General features: G+C 45.3%; 1 protein-coding gene across 3 annotated transcripts; it reads right to left on the bottom strand.

The window, feature by feature from the left end:
* Positions 1-250: 250 nt before the first annotated feature.
* On the bottom strand, positions 251-19201 carry LOC110487859 (alpha-taxilin). 3 transcript variants are annotated; one of them, XM_036970850.1, is made up of 12 exons: positions 19053-19201; positions 18175-18367; positions 15950-16495; positions 15530-15621; positions 14302-14472; positions 11456-11521; positions 10696-10824; positions 9930-10049; positions 6315-6389; positions 5776-5868; positions 2685-2780; positions 251-2391 (listed from the first exon to the last, which is right to left on the bottom strand). In XM_036970850.1, the coding sequence occupies exons 2-12, from the start codon at positions 18326-18328 to the stop codon at positions 2086-2088; spliced, it is 1848 nt and encodes a 615-aa protein (XP_036826745.1). In that variant the 5' UTR covers positions 18329-18367; positions 19053-19201; the 3' UTR covers positions 251-2085. The 3 variants fall into 3 exon arrangements, with proteins under 3 accessions (XP_036826745.1, XP_036826746.1, XP_036826747.1); XM_036970851.1 differs by having other exon boundaries at positions 10696-10803; XM_036970852.1 differs by lacking the exon at positions 18175-18367 and having other exon boundaries at positions 19053-19134.
* Positions 19202-19605: the final 404 nt, after the last annotated feature.

The following is a 19605-nucleotide window of genomic DNA, read 5'->3' as shown; positions in this document are numbered from 1 at the left end:
TCAACTGAGTGTTTACGTCTGGGGGTGTGTATTCATTAGTGTATACCTTCGCAAACCATTTTACAACCGAAAACACGTTTCTTATTGGATGAATTCAGGTAGTTCCCTCCCGGTTACATCCGGTTTCCTAACGTTTGGTTCTTAGTGAATACACCCCAGGACAGTGTGTCGAGGACGGGAGGGGATAACACATTCTCAGTTAAGTTCTCGTCAAATCAAACTGCCACAAAACTAAATAGCGAGGCTGGGGTTGCATAGATATATCAGTTAAAATATTTTATTACTTGCACCTGATTAACAAATCGAACTATCCGAGTTGTGATTCAACAAATCTTGCTAAGATACGTACACTCACTCACCCACACACAGGCATTAATTATTGGTAGCCAACCTTGGTCAGTACATTTCAATATCTGTTTTAGTGGTTAATGGAATCTTACATCTTAAACATATACATGGCTCATGATAGCAAGGAAAGGCAGCATGAAAAAAACATTCCATCGGATCAAATGTTGTAGAATGACATTGGGAAAACAAGGAATATGAGCGTGTGGAATGGATACATGCATATTGTGGGAATGATGACGAAAAAAAACAATCTCAATTAGTTAACCATTCGTTTTTTTTTGGACTGATATCTATATATAGTGGTGAATCTCCATTAGATACACAGGTGTTAAAATAACATATCAAAAAACAGTCTACAAACTCTGCTGTGTAACATGATATAAAGAAACAAACCAAAACACAAGGCTATTCCCTCTATTCTTGGGGTGTATTCAGTAGTGCACACTGTAGTGAAACATTTTGCAATGGAAAACACGTTTCATATTGGACAAGTTCAGTTTAGTCCCTTCCCTGGTTTGCCCTATTAGCTTCCTGTTGGTTCCGAGACATTACACACCCCTTGGTTAGAGTACTTTCTGTAGATCCACCGATTGCGCAAGATTCCTACAGAATACGTACATTATCCATTAACGCTCTGGACCTCTGGTTCTAGGATAAACAATGATATCTAGAACAGAATGAAAAAAAGTGACATCCCCAACCTAGAGATATACACACTGATCTTTGAACTGAAAAGGTGATGATCCCTACATGCTCTGGGTTGAAGTCCAACTGTGGCCAGACATCTGCTGCTTCACTGTATCACGGACACACACGAAAGACCGATGGAGACAGGCACACACCTACTAAATACTCTTGTGGTCCAACATCATCTAGGGTTCTGGTGAAATATAGGACACTATTTTGGGAATAGGGTGCAAATTGTGACACAGCCTATTCCCATATGGTTCTGGTGAAATATAGGGCACTATTTAGGGAATAGGGTGCAAATTGTGACACAGTCTATTTCCATATGGTTCTGGTGAAATATAGGGCACTATTTAGGGAATAGGGTGCCAATTGTGACACAGGCTATTCCCATATGGTTCTGGTGAAATATAGGGCACTATTTAGGGAATAGGGTGCCAATTGTGACAGTCTATTCCCATATGGTTCTGGTGAAATATAGGGCACTATTTAGGGAATAGGGTGCCAATTGTGACAGTCTATTCCCATATGGTTCTGGTGAAATATAGGGCACTATTTAGGGAATAGGGTGCCAATTGTGACAGTCTATTCCCATATGGTTCTGGTGAAATATAGGGCACTATATAGGGAATAGGATGCCAATTGGGGAGCAGGCTTTCCTTAGCTTGTGATTTACATGAACATTGCGTACAGGAGTTCTGAAAGGAAAGGACAAAAAAAACGCAGGATAAGAACCTTCAAGGCGGCACAATCTCCCCTGACTGACATCACCTTCAACTCTCCAGGCGGGAACCAGAGCAAGTAGACGCTGCTACCCGACTACAAATCCAGGATCAGGTTCTCTTGCATCGCCCTATTGGGTTTTTAGTTAGGATGGATCAAATGGAAACTGATTCTAGATCTGTGGTTAGGGGACAACTTCATCTTATTCTTGAGGGAATTTACACAGACCCACACTCTTATCGCCTATGTTAGTAGTGGCTTGGCTTGCAGGCTGGAAGTTGGTTGGTGAAGAGGAGAGTGTGAGCGTTGTTGCCCAGGCGAGAGGTTTCATTCCTGGGCAGTGAGGGGGGCTGCACAGGCCTGGTTCTCAGTGTCCAACTCTGGGCTGAAGTGGCAGCAGGGTGTGGGGGAACTAGGGGTGGTGGTGTCGGGGTCTGGGCTGGGCTCCTGGGAGTCTATGGGGGGGAGGGAGGTGGATTCATCTCCTGGGCTGGTGTCGTCCTCGGGGCCGGCGCTAAGGCCCTGTACCTTCTTGCTGAGTTCGTTGCGTTCGTTCTGCAATGCCCGACAAAGCTTCTCCAGCCTCCCTACCTTCCCCTGGAGGCTGTCAAACTCACGCTCCTGCAGAGTTTTCTAGGGAACACACACACAGTCAGACAGACACCTTGCACTTTTCACAACAGAACAAAAATGCACTCACACTAATCTAAAAGTCCCATTCAGAGATTCAAAATCCTGAGTCCAGCCTAACACCTCAGCCATGTTCATTGATTTAAATCCCGAGTCCAGCCTACCTCCTCAGCCATGTTCAGTGATTTAAATCCCGAGTCCAGCCTACCTCCTCAGCCATGTTCAGTGATTTAAATCCTGAGTCCAGCCTACCTCCTCAGCCATGTTCATTGATTTAAATCCCGAGTCCAGCCTACCTCCTCAGCCATGTTCAGCAGGGCCTTGTTGCTGCTCTCCCACCTGGAACGATACATGGTCGTCTCCTTCTCCAGCTTCTTGATCTTCTTTGTCATCTACGGACACACACACACAGGGTCACATGACCACAGGGTCACATGACCACAACAAAGAGACACAGACCTGCCAACCCGGGAATAGTTTTTTTACGAGTACCACTTCAGCGTGGCGGCGGCACCCCCAGCCCCACTACGGCGCACGTGCAACACCCACACTGCACAAATCATTTGGTATGCACCTTTTTATTATTTTTTTAAAATTATTGCCTAATAATTATGTTGCAAGAAAACTGCCTCAGTAGTCTACAGACTTCTGGGTACTTGGTAATTGGCTGCCCCTCAGCAGCTAACTAGAAATACACTGAAATGTATAATCACAAAGTACATGAGGATGGCTGGGGGGGTGATTAGGAATTGAGATTTATTTTGATTTATTTTTAACACCTGAAACAGCTTATTTTCTGCAATGCAGAGTCATGATCAGTTTAATTTTAAAAGTATGTCTATTTTTCTGCATATCGAAGCATACATCTTGAGCCGTCTATTGGTTATTTAAAAAAAATATATATAAAAAAAGACACTAATTATGTTGCTCTGCATCTCTGCTAAAATCTGTGTAAAAAGACTGAAAGGAATGTGAGTTTTATTCAGTACATTTAGTTATTGCTGGAAGTCCACCAACCTTGACAGCAGGCATGCCAGCTAAGATACAGGTAAACTACAGGTAAAATAAATGACAACGTTTGAGTAAATGAGGGTGGCACGAGCAGTCACTGGTTTGATGAGCACGAAAACGAGGTAAGCCATATTGCATGGCCGTCTCAGGGCACCCGATCTCAACCCAATTGAACACTTGCTGAAGACTCTGGAGAGGCGCCTGAGACGGCGTTCTCCACCACCATCAACAAAACACCAAACGAGAGAATTTATCGTGGCAAAATGGTGTTGTATCCCTCCACTAGAGCTCCAGACACTTGCAGAATCTATGTCAAGGTGAAGTTGTTCTGGTTCGTGGTTGGCCCAACCTCCTATTAAGAGACTTCATGTTGGTGTATTTTATTAATTTAACTTTTATTTAACTAGGCAAGTCAGTTAAGAACAAATTACTTTTTACAATGACAGTGTTACCTTCTTAAAAATGTTATTTTATATATATATATATTTTTTTTTAATAGATAAGCTAGCTGCTCTAACTTGATTGATAGCATGAAATGGCTTCTGGGTATTGAGTTATAAGGTTGGGAACCCATCTGTGATAGCTAAAGCCTACTTCATAAAATTTCTAGGTGGCTTGTAGTATTTTAACAGGACAAATCTGAGTGGCCATGTCCCCCCCTATGGGCATGAAGCCTCTGTAGGCCTACGGTTGGGTAGGGGGGAGGTCCGGAAGGGGTCAGTCAACCTCCCCCTCAGGAATTTGGAAGAATTCTCTCTCTCTCGAAAAAAAAAAAGAAGTTTAAACCTGCCATTTCCTGAAACCTAGCATCTTAAATTATATCAAACAATGTAGCCAACACTTATGTTTTGATCATAAATGACATTGAGGTGGTCTCAATAAAAAGTCCAGATTATTCTAGGTTAAATTTAGGGGTCATGATTATTCTAATTAAAAAGGGAAATTTCATAATTTCCAACTTCATATTCATCACCTCCAGCACCAACAGAATATCAACATGTGAAAACAGCTCGTTTCTATGTTTTGAAGTGAAGAAGAGTGAGGAAGACAAGTGTTCCCAAAGACATCAGTGTGCATCGTGTGATTTTAACCAATGAGGAGGCATTGCATACTAATTGATTGATGATGTCACTGTAAACACTTATCTTCCTGTATCTTAAAAAAAACACACCATTTTCACATACAGTGAGTTGATGTTGGGGTGCTGCTGGAGACGAACATGAAGTGGAACATCTTAGAAATAATAGGCGTCTTTATGCAGATAGTCGGGTGAAAATGTGAACTGGCTTCTTCATTTTGTTTTGCGATAAAATTCAGGATAATTCAATTACTGGACGTAATGTAGCAGTCTAGCTTACTGTATGTAAAGGATATTTGGAATGTGAAACAACTGAACTAGGGTTATACGAGCTTGTTTCTGCCCTCATCCACCCGGGCCCTGCCCTCATCCACCCGGGCCCTGACCACTAGGCTACCATTCATTCAACGTGCCTCATCGTCATGGGTGACCTGATTATTATGACATCGTTAGCAGCCTACTGTGTTGACCTCCAGAGGACTGATTCATTAACACAACTCTGCTAATCTTCAACAGTTTAACATCACTTTCTGAAGGTCTGTATTTCAGCAGAACAGCTCTCTGCCATGTCCGTTTCCATCCATGCAGCGACGCGCACCGAAGCACCGCACGTTTCCTTGCTGGTCAATGCACTCGCCTACTACCGTCTTCGCGGAGATGTGCGGGCAAGAAGGTTCTCGCTTAGTAGACTAAACGCCGTAGCTCACTACCTTTTGTCGTAATGAAGCCTTAGCGAAGGAGCTAACTAGGAAAGTGGTTACGTCAACGTTTACCGAACTCGGTCCTCGGGATCCCAAGGGGTGCACGTTTTGTTTTTAACCCCAACAATACACAACTGACACTTGATGATTATTTACAGGGCAAAAACCAAAACGTGCACCCCTTGGGATCCCGAGGACCGAGTTTGGTAAACCCTTGGGTTATTGTGCGTAACTTAACACACATACATAGTGGGAAATGTATTCGGCAAACAGTTTGTTCTCCATTTTCCCCTTACACATCAGTGGTATCAACAGACAAAGTGGAGAGCCGTCACCCAGGGAGAAAACAGTACCATGGTTACGGGGGGGGGCGGACCGGAGAGAGAGAGACTTTTTCCCCCTTTCGCCCAAGTCCTCTGATTGGCTCAGCTCCAACTTCAGACGGTTGAGTCAAAAACCAACCATGTGCCAACTTGAATCCTATTTACTGGATTGTTTTTCGTACCAGCGCACTTTGACCTCAAATTGTGTGTAGGTTGGCAGGTCTGCGGACTCAAACATGGGTGCGCCTCCATTTTAACACACACACAGACTCACCTTCTCCATCTCCTGTTTGAATGTGGTGAACACCTCGTTGCTCTTGGACAGAGTCGTCTGGAACTCCTCAAACTTCTCTGTGTATAAGGACAGCTGGATGGAGAAACGGGACACAGAGGGGACACAGAGGGGACACATAGGGGACACAGAGGGGAAACAGAGAGGATACAGAAGGGACACAGAGGGGAACAGAGAGAAACAGAGGGAAACAGAGGGAAACAGAGGGGACACAGAGGGGACACAGAGGGGACACAGAGGGGACACAGAGGGGACACAGAGGGGAACAGAGAGAAACAGAGGGAAACAGAGGGAAACAGAGGGACACAGAGGGACAGAGGGGAAACAGAGGGGAAACAGAGGGGACACAGAGGGGACACAGAGGGGAAACAGAGGGGAAACAGAGGGGAAACAGAGAGGAAATAGGGAAAACAGAGGGAGGAGAGTTCATTCACATATTACCTTTACAGCTCAGCAGAAACAGTGAGATGTTTATCGTAGAGCATCCACTCTGTCCTACAGAGTTCTAGAGAGGTTGTTACCTGTTGTTTGAGATGCACCTCCTGCTGCTTCATGAGCTCACACATCCTCTGAGACTCTGCCGCTTCCTTCAGCAGCTGGAGAGACAGGAGACAACATGAGACCAACCCATCGTCTGAAAGTACCTCTACCTTCAGCAGCTGGAGAGACACGAGACTAGGGCTTTCCACGACTAAAAATAAATAAATATTGGGTCTACCAAGAGTCATCTTTTTCCTTTGACCAATCGATTGGTTGAAATTTTCAAAATGTGTATTTATCTTGAGTTTTAATCAAATAAACTATATGCACTGAGCTTGTCTGATGCTATAAGCACACGATTTGATTAAATAATCAAGACACACAAATGACTAGAGGGAGTCCGACCGCAATTGATTTGATTGTGCCGGGCTCAGACTTGCTGTGCCGTCTAAAAACCAAAACAATTAGCACCCATTGTCTGTCTCTCCTCCCTGCTGCAGCGACCGACACGGAACATCAACAGTATTTATCTCGCTGTCCAGTGTTACTGGAGCTGTAACATAATTAGAGCCATTTCTAAACTGAAACGTTCTGTTACCGAAATCCCTCATTTGTTTAGGAACATTTTTTGACTCAACCCTCGCTCTCTTTACACGACAGATGTATACATCACATGCATGTGACCTATATAGCATATCATAATCACGTCAATAAATTGGTTATAACAAACTGTGAACACTAACACTCGAAACAGGAATGTTTAAAAGGTGCGTTCTGAGCCCTCTCCTGTACTCCCTGTTCACCCACGACTGCGTGGCCACGCACGCCTCCAACTCAATCATCAAGTTTGCGGACGACACAACAGTGGTAGGCTTGATTACCAACAACGACGAGACGGCCTACAGGGAGGAGGTGAGGGCCCTCGGAGTGTGGTGTCAGGAAAATAACCTCACACTCAACGTCAACGAAACTAAGGAGATGATTGTGGACTTCAGGAAACAGCAGAGGGAACACCCCCCTATCCACATCGATGGAACAGTAGTGGAGAGGGTAGCAAGTTTTAAGTTCCTCGGCATACACATCACAGACAAACTGAATTGGTCCACTCACACAGACAGCATTGTGAAGAAGGCGCAGCAGCGCCTCTTCAACCTCAGGAGGCTGAAGAAATTTGGCTTGTCACCAAAAGCACTCACAAACTTCTACAGATGCACAATCGAGAGCATCCTGGCGGGCTGTATCACCGCCTGGTACGGCAACTGCTCCGCCCTCAACCGTAAGGCTCTCCAGAGGGTAGTGAGGTCTGCACAACGCATCACCGGGGGCAAACTACCTGCCCTCCAGGACACCTACACCACCCGATGTCACAGGAAGGCCATAAAGATCATCAAGGACATCAACCACCCGAGCCACTGCCTGTTCACCCCGCTATCATCCAGAAGGCGAGGTCAGTACAGGTGCATCAAAGCTGGGACCGAGAGACTGAAAAACAGCTTCTATCTCAAGGCCATCAGACTGTTAAACAGCCACCACTAACATTGAGTGGCTGCTGCCAACACACTGACACTGACTCAACTCCAGCCACTTTAATAATGGGAATTGATGGGAAATGATGTAAATATATCACTAGCCACTTTAAACAATGCTACCTTATATAATGTTACTTACCCTACATTGTTCATCTCATATGCATACGTATATACTGTACTCTATATCATCGACTGTATCCTTATGTAATACATGTATCACTAGCCACTTTAACTATGCCACTTTGTTTACATACTCATCTCATATGTATATACTGTACTCGATACCATATACTGTATCTTGCCTATGCTGCTCTGTACCATCACTCATTCATATATCCTTATGTACATATTCTTTATCCCCTTACACTGTGTACAAGACAGTAGTTTTGGAATTGTTAGTTAGATTACTTGTTATTACTGCATTGTCGGAACTAGAAGCACAAGCATTTCGCTACACTCGCATTAACATCTGCTAACCATGTGTATGTGACAAATAAAATTTGATTTGATTTGATTTTACTGGTTGCTCAGTAGGTAAAGGGAATGTCAGATAAGTGGAATAAATGTGACTAGTTGTGGAAAACACTGGATATCAAGAAAAAGGGAAGGAGGCAGCAGTGTGTGCCAAACAGGTGCACAATAACATTTGACCATTTGGAACAATGTAAACACTAAATAAATAAGAAGCGAACTAGCGAGTCGGTTGTAACTTAAACATTTTTTTTTTTAAAAGTCACATTAATTAATGAATGCAATTCAGGCCTATTTATTATTTAAGCTAATTATTCAACGGTCGCTTTGTTATTTATTGCAAAAACTAAAATGCTCGATTGCATTTCTAAATCATGAATGACTCCTACGCTGTGCGATGACACGAACAAATAAATAAACGACTTATTGATACAGGAAGCCTATACAACAAGTACAAAATCATAACAACGACTAGGAGATAAAGGAAAAAGGAAGGTGGTTATTATAAATACAACATCTTGACTATTGGGAACAGTGTAAACAGTAAATGAATACCAGAGAGTCTAACGGACAAAAAGGGTTAAAGCCTTTACAGCAGCAAAGCAAAGATTTATTTTTAAATCAACGCAGTGCCTGTACAATAACAAAGACCGTAATTAATTTTCCAGAATTATACATAATTATGACATTGAAGGTTGTGCAATGTAACAGCAATATTTTGACTTTCGGTTCCAAAATAATAAACGTTTTGTCTTTCGAAATTTGACCATATTAATGACCAAAGGCTCGTATTTGTGTATTTTTATATTATAATTAAGTCTATGATTTGATAGAGCAGTCTGACTGAGCGGTGGTCGGCGGCAGCAGGCTCGTAAGCATTCATTCAAACAGCACTTTACTGCGTTTTCCAGCAGCTCTTAGCAATGCTTGAACCACAGCGCTGTTTATGACTTCAAGCCTATCAACTGCCAAGATTAGGCTGGCAATACTATAGTGCCTATAAGAACATCCAATAGTCAAAGGTATATTAAATACAAATGGTATAGAGAGAAATAGTCCTATAATTCCTATAATAACTACAACCTAAAACTTCTTAACTGGGAATATTGAAGACTCGTGTTAAAAGGAACCACCAGCTTTCATATGTTCTCATGTTCTGAGCAAGGAACTGAAACGTTAGCTTTTTTACATGGCACATTTGCACTTTTACTTTCTTCTCCAACACTGTGTTTTTGCATTAATTTAAACCAAATTGAACATGTTTCATTATATACTTGAGACTAAATTGATTTTATGTATTATATTTAGTTAAAATAAAAGTGTTGATTCAATATTGTTGTAATTGTCATTATTACACACACACACACACACACACACACACACAAATATATATCTAAATTAAAAAAAATAATAAAAAATCTGCTGATTAATCGGTATCGGCCTTGAAAAATCACAATCGGTCGACCTCTAGCTCCCATATGATTATTGTGACTAACGATAGCTTGTCTTCATTTGGACACTCTTGAAAACGAGATGCATCAAGTCATTTCTTCCTGTAAAATGTTTTAAAAAAAAATATATATATATATTCTCATCGAGTTGAATGTGTTGACTAGAGTGTTCACCAAACAACCATATTATTTTACTGTTACTCACAAAGTCCTTCTCTCTGTGATGGCGGTCCTCTGACTCTATGAGCAAACCCTGAGCCTGGTGTAGCTTAGCATCCACCAACTGTTGCTGCAGTTCCTTATGCTTGAACACCTTGTCAATGTGCTGAGAGAGGACAGGGGGTTAACAGTCACATGACCAGAACATTGTCAGACATTTACTGCAGTTGTGTGCTTTAGTTGTGTAAGTCAATGGACTTGTCCTAGCTCCTCCTAGAAACACACACGCCGTTCTCCCCACTCGTAACCGCGCACGCACGCCGTTCTCCCCACCCGTAACTGTGCAACGCCGTTCTCCCCACCCGTAACCACACACGCACGCACGCCGCTCTCCCCACCCGTAACCACGCACGCACCCCGCTCTCCCCACCCGTAACCACGCACGCACCCCGCTCTCCCCACCCGTAACCGCGCACGCCGCTCTCCCCACCCGTAACCGCGCACGCCGCTCTCCCCAACCTTAACCACGCACGCCGCTCTCCCCACACGTAACCACGCACGCCGCTCTCCCCACCCGTAACCACGCACGCCGCTCTCCCCACCCGTAACCACGCACGCCGCTCTCCCCACCCGTAACCACGCACGCCGCTCTCCCCACCCGTAACCGCGCACGCCGCTCTCCCCACCCGTAACCACGCACTCCGCTCTCCCCACCCGTAACCATGCACGCCGCTCTCCCCACCCGTAACCACGCACGCCTCTCTCCCCACCCGTAACCACGCACGCCGCTCTCCCCACTCGTAACCACGCACCTCCTCTCGTAGTTCGTACTGTTGGATGAGTTTCTTGAGCTTCTCTGCCAGCTCAGAGTTCTCCAGCCTAAGACTGGCATTCCTCTCGTCATGCTGCTCCATCTGGGCCTGGATGTCATACAGAGTCACCTGTGAACACACGCACACACACACCACAAGCAAACTCACACCACACGCACGCCACACGTAAACACACGCAAACATACGCAAACACACGCCACACGCAAACTCACACCACACGCACGCCACACGCACACACACACCACACGCACGCCACACGCAAACACACGCCACCTCACACCACACGCACACACACGCCACACGCAAACACACACACGCGCAAACACACACGCGCAAACACACACACACACGCGCAAACACACACGCAAACACACACACGCGCAAACACACACACACAGGCAAACACACACACACGCAAACACACACACACGCAAACACATGCAAACACACACACACACACACGCAAACACACGCAAACACACACACACGCAAACACACACACACGCAAACACACACACACGCAAACACACACACACGCAAACACACACACACACACACACACAGGCTAGAGGACGTTACATCACAATAGACACCAACCGGTGTTGTATCTTTGGGTGAACGTCCACAAAGTATTTCCTAGATTTCTCACCTCATCGGAGAAGACGGCGGCCCATAAATCAACCCATCAAGGAAAAGATTTGACATTCATCCCCTTCTTTACATGACGCTAGTGGCTCACCTGGAAGTGTGCCGTCACTTCCTTCCTCTTCTCCTCCTCCACACGTGCACGCTGCATCCCGTCGTCCTGCAAGAGCAGGTCAAAGTTCGTGTAAAACGTACGGCTCCATTTTAGTCCAGAAAGCTGTTCAACTTCATGAGTCTGAGACAACTGATTCGCATTAAGGGCCCGACCCAGACCTGCCAACCGGGTCCAGCTTTTTAAGAGGACCAGACGCACGCGGCACATTGGTTCAGTTCAGTCCTCTGAAAAAGGCATTTACAAAACAACAAAAGATTCATACTGATAGGTTGTTTTTTTTTAACCTTTATTTAACCAGGCAAGTCAGTTAAGAACACATTCTTATTTTCAATGACGGCCTAGTGGGTTAACTGCCTGTTCAGCTTGGTGGTTTGAACTTGCAACCTTCCGGTTACTAGTCCAACGCTCTAACCACTAGGCTACCCTGCCTCTAACCACTAGGCTACCCTGCCTCTAACCACTAGGCTACCCTGCCTCTAACCACTAGGCTACCCTGCCTCTAACCACTAGGCTACCCTGCCTCTAACCACTAGGCTACCCTGCCTCTAACCACTAGGCTACCCTGACTCTAACCACTAGGCTACCCTGCCGCCTCTACACTCTAACCACTAGGCTACCCTGCCGCCTCTACACTCTAACCACTAGGCTACCCTGCCGCCTCTACACTCTAACCACTAGGCTACCCTGCCGCCCCTACACTCTAACCACTAGGCTACCCTACCTCCTCTACACTCTAACCACTAGGCTACCCTGCCTCCTCTACACTCTAACCACTAGGCTACCCTACCTCCTCTACACTCTAACCACTAGGCTACCCTGCCGCCTCTACACTCTAACCGCTAGGCTACCCTACCTCCTCTACACTCTAACCACTAGGCTACCCTACCTCCTCTACACTCTAACCACTAGGCTACCTACCGCCTCTACACTCTAACCACTAGGGTACCCTACCTCCTCTACACTCTAACCACTAGGCTACCCTACCTCCTCTACACTAACCACTAGGCTACCCTGCCTCTAACCACTAGGCTACCCTGCCTCCTCTACACTCTAACCACTAGGCTACCCTACCTCCTCTACACTCTAACCACTAGGCTACCCTACCTCCTCTACACTCTAACCACTAGGCTACCCTACCTCCTCTACACACTAACCACTAGGCTACCCTACCTCCTCTACACTCTAACCACTAGGCTACCCTACCTCCTCTACACTCTAACCACTAGGCTACCCTACCTCCTCTACACTCTAACCACTAGGCTACCCTACCTCCTCTACACTCTAACCACTAGGCTACCCTACCTCCTCTACACACTAACCACTAGGCTACCCTACCTCCTCTACACTCTAACCACTAGGCTACCCTACCTCCTCTACACACTAACCACTAGGCTACCTGCCGCCCCAAAGTACAGAACATATAAAATAAATATACGTTGTGGAATTAGCACAGATTGTATGTTTATTCCATTACATTGTACAGTGTAGAATGGCGATAATTATCTAACCCAGCTAGCCCTAACCTAACCCAGCTTGCCCTAACCCAGCCCAGCCCTAACCTAACCCACCCAGCCCTAACCTAACCCAGCTAGCCCACCCTAACCCAGCCCGCCCTAACCTAACCCAGTAGTGTGACAAAGGTACAAGTGTGAGTAACCGCTTCACCATCCTTTACCTAGAGAGGAAGTACCGGTTTCACCATCCTTTACCTAGAGAGGAAGTACCGGTTTCACCATCCATTACCTTGAGAGGAAGTACCGGTTTCACCATCCTTTAGAGGGGAAGTACCTGCTTCACCATCCTTTACCTAGAGAGGAAGTACTGGCTTCACCATCCTTTACCTAGAGAGGAAGTACCGGCTTCACCATCCTTTAGAGGGGAAGTACCGGTTTCACCATCCTTTAGAGGGGAAGTACCTGCTTCACCATCCTTTACCTAGAGAGGAAGTACCGGCTTCACCATCCTTTAGAGAGGAAGTACCTGCTTCACCATCATTTACCTAGAGAGGAAGTACTGGCTTCAACATCCTTTACCTAGAGAGGAAGTACCGGCTTCACCATCCTTTACCTTGCGAGGAAGTACCGGCTTCACCATCCTTTACCTAGAGAGGAAGTACTGGCTTCACCATCCTTTACCTAGAGAGGAAGTACTGGCTTCACCATCCTTTACCTAGAGAGGAAGTACCGGCTTCACCATCCTTTAGAGGGGAAGTACCGGCTTCACCATCCTTTACCTAGAGAGGAAGTACCTGCTTCACCATCCTTTACCGAGAGAGGAGGTACCGGCTTCACCATCCTTTACCTAGAGAGGAAGTACCTGCTTCACCATCCTTTACCTAGAGAGGAGGTACCGGCTTCACCATCCTTTACCTAGAGAGGAGGTACCGGCTTCACCATCCTTTACCTAGAGAGGAAGTACCTGCTTCACCATCCTTTAGAGAGGAAGTACCTGCTTCACCATCCTTTACCTAGAGAGGAAGTACCGGCTTCACCATCCTCTACCTAGAGAGGAAGTACCTGCTTCACCATCCTTTACCGAGAGAGGAAGTACCTGCTTCACCATCCTTTACAGAGAGAGGAAGTACCTGCTTCACCATCCTTTACCGAGAGAGGAAGTACCGGCTTCACCATCCTTTACCGAGAGAGGAAGTACCGGCTTCACCATCCTTTAGAGGGGAAGTACCGGCTTCACCATCCTTTAGAGGGGAAGTACCGGCTTCACCATCCTTTAGAGGGGAAGTACCGGCTTCACCATCCTTTAGAGGGGAAGTACCTGCTTCACCATCCTTTACCTAGAGAGGAAGTACCGGCTTCACCATCCTTTACCTTGAGTGTGCGGTTGTGTCTCTGCAGCTCCCGACAGAGTGACTCCAGTTTGCTGCGTGCCAGGATGGTCTTGCTGTGTTCGTTCCTCAGGTGGTCCGTCTCCTGCACCAGCTGAGACTGTTTCTTCTGCAGGACCCGCATTAGCTTCTGGTTGTTCCGCCGCTCCTCCAGCTAAACACACACACACAGGGGGATGAATGCACAACATACACAGGGACACGCACACACACAGGGGGATGAATGCACAACACACACAGGGACACGCACACACACAGGGGGATGAATGCACAACACACACAGGGACACGCACACACGCACACACACACAGGGGGATGAATGCACAACACACACAGGGACACGCACACACGCACGCACACACACAGGGGGATGAATGCACAACACACACACACACACAGACAGACACACAGAAAATAGTTTAATGCATGAAAATCCTATTACAGCTGTTCAGTTACACCTAAATGAAAAGCTATTGATAAAATGGCTCCAATAAGTCTACTGATTGGAAGTCTAGGGGGGAAATAAGTCAGGCTGCCAAGGGAAGCTGGGTGTGTCGCCCATGTCCTTGGCCAGTAAAGACACTGTACAGCGGTTCCCCCTCTAGCCCATTCTAACCGCTGCGGTTTCCCCTCAGTGTTGCTCCATCAGCCAGTTGCCCCGACCATTCCCCTGTAGGTCACCCCTGACCATTCCCCTGTAGGTCACCCCTGACCATTCCCCTGTAGGTCACCCCTGACCATTCCCCTGTAGGTCACCCCTGACCATTCCCCTGTAGGTCACCCCTGACCATTCCCCTGTAGGTCACCCCTGACCATTCCCCTGTAGGTCACCCCTGACCATTCCCCTGTAGGTCACCCCTGACCATTCCCCTGTAGGTCACCCCTGACCATTCCCCTGTAGGTCACCCCTGACCATTCCCCTGTAGGTCACCCCTGACCATTCCCCTGTAGGTCACCCCTGACCATTCCCCTGTAGGTCACCCCTGACCATTCCCCTGTAGGTCACCCCTGACCATTCCCCTGTAGGTCACCCTGTGTTGAGCTACCCTGACCATTCTCCAACACAAGGAGACAAACTACTACTGTCTAATACACAGATGGAGGCTAGAAATAAGAGGTTGGCTAGCATGCCGAAATGAAAAGATATTAACTAAATCAAACAGCCTTTGAACCACACCCGAGTCAAAGCATTTATGAGAGTCACTAGTTACCAGTTCAGCATACTTCTTACAGAGGCCTGTCAGTTTATCCTCTGGAGTACTCAGAGTATTCAGGGTCTGCATCAGAAGGGTGATCTCTTTACCTGCAACACACAGGAGAGGGAACACATTCAGCACAACAGAGGGGGGGGACATATTCAGCGCAACACCACCTCATCACAACAGGGACCCAACAACACACAAGGGGAAGCTATCCAGCCCTAAACCCCTAGCCACCACATGTAAGACTAAAATAATCTGATGGATGACAGCTAGATATTAGTGACCAATCCTGGTCCGGAAGACCATATCGGTCTCCAGGATTGGAGGCGACTGACCTACACTCAGCCAATCATTTCAGATCAACGACAAGCATCCAGGAATACGCCCCCAGGGATTGATTTCAGCCAGAGTAACAGAACCAGTCCTTACCCAGCCCCTTCACCTTCTTCTTCTCTTGAATCTTCACTTTCTCCACTCCGCCGGCGTTCACTTTGACCTCCTCCGGCTTGGCATCCAACTCCTCATTGGCCAGGCCGTTGAGCATGGGGCAGTATGATTGGCCGTTGGGCAGGTTAACTCCGTCCTCCCCGTTGTCCTCCAAGCAGTAGGTGTTGAGGATGTCCTCCAGCTGGCGGCTCAGCTCCTCAGCCATGTCACATTGAGACGACACCCCCTCCTCTATAGTGGAGACCGGGAGGGGTACAGGGTCTGTTACAGTGGAGACTGGTACAGGGTCTGCTACAGTGGAGACTGGTACAGGGTCTGCTACAGTGGAGACTGGTACAGGGTCTGCTACAGTGGAGACTGGTACAGGGTCTGCTACAGTGGAGACTGGTACAGGGTCTGCTACAGTGGAGACTGGTACAGAGTCTGCTACAGTGGAGACTGGTACAGGGTCTGCTACAGTGGAGACTGGTACAGGGTCTGCTACAGGTGGGACGGCTGCAGACTCTGCTGTGTTGGAAACGACAGCCACTAGACAGGGGACGGAGAGAAAGATGTAAAAAAAAAAAAAATCAGCTATAACAATTACTTATTGGACTTTGAAGTATGTAAGAACAACAAGGGGGACATAACAATGAATTATAATAACAAAGCAAACAAACAAGCAAAGAAAGAACCCACAAAGCTACACTGCAAGCTACACACACTTATGGGCCTAATCATATAATTCCATATATAATCCCTAATCATATAATTCCATATATAATCCCTAATCATTTAATTCCATATATAATCCCTAATCATTTAATTCCATATACAATCCCTAATCATATAATTCCATATATAATCCCTAATCATTTAATTCCATATATAATCCCTAATCATTTAATTCCATATACAATCCCTAATCATATAATTCCATATATAATCCCTAATCATATAATTCCATATATAATCCCTAATCATATAATTCCATATATAATCCCTAATCATTTAATTCCATATACAATCCCTAATCATATAATTCCATATATAATCCCTAATCATATAATTCCATATATAATCCCTAATCATTTTAAAAAAAGGAACTCAGTTGGTCTAATAGTAAAGATGTGTCATTTAACTTTTCAAATATGTTATTTTATTGTGCCATGAAACACAACTAGCTAGACATTTTTCAGCCTGGCTACCTGCACACATTCATCCTGTATCCATAGAACTGCACTGCACACATTCATCCTGTATCCATAGAACTGCACTGCACACATTCATCCTGTATCCATAGAACTGCACTGCACACATTCATCCTGTATCCATAGAACTGCACTGCACACATTCATCCTGTATCCATAGAACTGCACTCCATTGATGAATGGAAAAAGACACTGTTACAATGAATGACATTCAGTGACTGTCAAATAGGCCCCACAGAATTGACGAGTCCACTGCTGTCCGCACGCGTCTCAAACACACATCTACGCTGTGGCGAAATGGAACTGTTATCGTCGAATCCACTTCGCATTAGGGAACGTATTTCCACGTTTTCAAATCAATTCACGCGACTCACAGACAGTAATGACGTTTTCATTTTTGCGATAGGCTCGCGTTTTTCCCCGGTACGGCATCGCCTTACCATTTCTTTCACCTCAGTAGTAATTTCCATGTAAAAGTTTGTTGAAAAATGTGCTTTACACTAGCTAGGGTGTACTGGCTGTATGGAAGCCTTCACATATCAATGTCACAATGTATAGCTAGCTATGTTGTTGCCATAGTTGTGATACCCTGCGGTCGTAACGGTCCTGCCTATGTGGACGTAGAAATTCAGTGTCATGAGTGTTGTTGAAGGTTCCCAGCTGAGTTGAGAGCTGGAGGAGGTATGCTCATTATTTGAATAGTACCAGACTTGACTTTGTGGATAGGAGCAGTGATATCTATTCAACGCTAGAGAGAAAAAAAGAGCCAGCTCAGTCTCAAGAAGTCCACTGTAAAATGACTGCATTTGACTAGTGCCATTATGCCGCGTTCAACATGCTAGTTGAAACTCTGACATTGCAGACTTGCCTACTGGTTGTAGTTATACACACGCCGCGTTCAACCAGTTAGCAGGTCAAAAAAATCCCAGAGTTACCTTGTTCTGACTAGACTAGCACATGAACGTGGCCATTTGGTTGTCACTGATGTGATGGTGTGACACACAGCGCTAACGTTACCTGCGCTTTCAGCACCATCAGCTTGTGAAGGCATGTCCTGCTCTTGCTCTTTTGGGCTACTGGTCTCTGTAACCTTGCTTGCCTCCATCTCTCCCGTGCCAGGTGCTGCATCACTGCCCTGCGTGGACGACTCTTGTGTGTCCTGTTTCTTCATGATGAAACGCCCGAAACAGATATCCAAATTGTTCGAGTACTGTGTTTGTATAGGGGAAAAGTCGCACTGTGGCGTGAGTTACAGAACCGAATACGTTAAGTGTTGGCTAACGATCATAACACGTACCCGTGCTTGAGAAAAGCAAGAAATTCAACTGCCAAACGTCAACGGGGATGTGTTAGTGTCGTCTAAACCCATTAGTTAGCGGACTAAACTCAACTGTATTGGTGAACTCAGTCATTCACCAAGGAGTGGAGTTTAGTTGGAAATCAAGACCGTGCACCTTACCAGAAAATGTGTTGAAACATTTTACATAAGCAATATTACATGCATCTGAAATGGCGAACAACAGCAAGCAAGCAAAGCAACGAAAAAATAAATGTGGTATGCTAACGAAGTGAAATTGCAACTCGGCCAAAGTGTAGCTAACTACACGAATAGTTGACATATTGGACAGTCTACTTAATAATCTTTGTCTAGCAAGTGAAACAAGACCTCTTCTCTTAGCAACCAAATACATCACTAGGTTTTACTTTAAACAGACATTCGCAACGTTGAGATAAACGTTAGTTAGCAAGCTAACTTAGAAAGCTAAATGCTATCTTAGCTCTACGCTATGGAACACCCCAAAAAAAGACGACACTTCAACATATCGAAACAGTCATTATACATACTTGGAAAAATATTTAGGTACTTTATTAGAACATAAAAATGACTTGATTACCTTCTTGATCCAACTCAATAAACACACTCCGGCGTTGCCTGCTGCCAACCGATACAGGAAATACGCAATGAACCACGGAAGTACGTAACTGACAATCTTGTGGAAAATGTAGTTCAAACCCTCAACTCAGAACTACAAAAACGTTCATTCAAGGATTCTACATCTTACACATGCCGCAGCAAAAGTACGTTTACGTTTTCGTATCTTTTAGTCATTCAAAACTTGTTAAAAAAAAATGGAAAAACAGGAGAAAAAGGGTTGCAACATTTTATTTCTCGGGGATTTGTTTTGTACAGTTTCCACTGGACAAGTTTATTTTTTTTATACATTTCTAATATTTGTTAATGCATTTGTTTTTGTTTTGTTTCCGTGTTCATGTTTGTGTGTCATGTTCAGTTGAAGTGTATCAGTCACTCATTCATACCGTCGGTAATGTCAAGTCACAGTATAATATGGGTTATCATAAGCAAAAAAAAAGAAAAAAAAATATTTGTTTTGTAAATAAATACATTGAAAGAGAGCGAAATGAGAGGACCAGAGAATACATCAGGAC

The sequence above is a fragment of the Oncorhynchus mykiss genome, chromosome 32 (assembly GCF_013265735.2).
Source record: "Oncorhynchus mykiss isolate Arlee chromosome 32, USDA_OmykA_1.1, whole genome shotgun sequence".
NCBI classification, from domain to species: Eukaryota; Metazoa; Chordata; class Actinopteri; order Salmoniformes; family Salmonidae; genus Oncorhynchus; species Oncorhynchus mykiss.
This window is presented reverse-complemented; position numbering and strand designations above follow the sequence as displayed.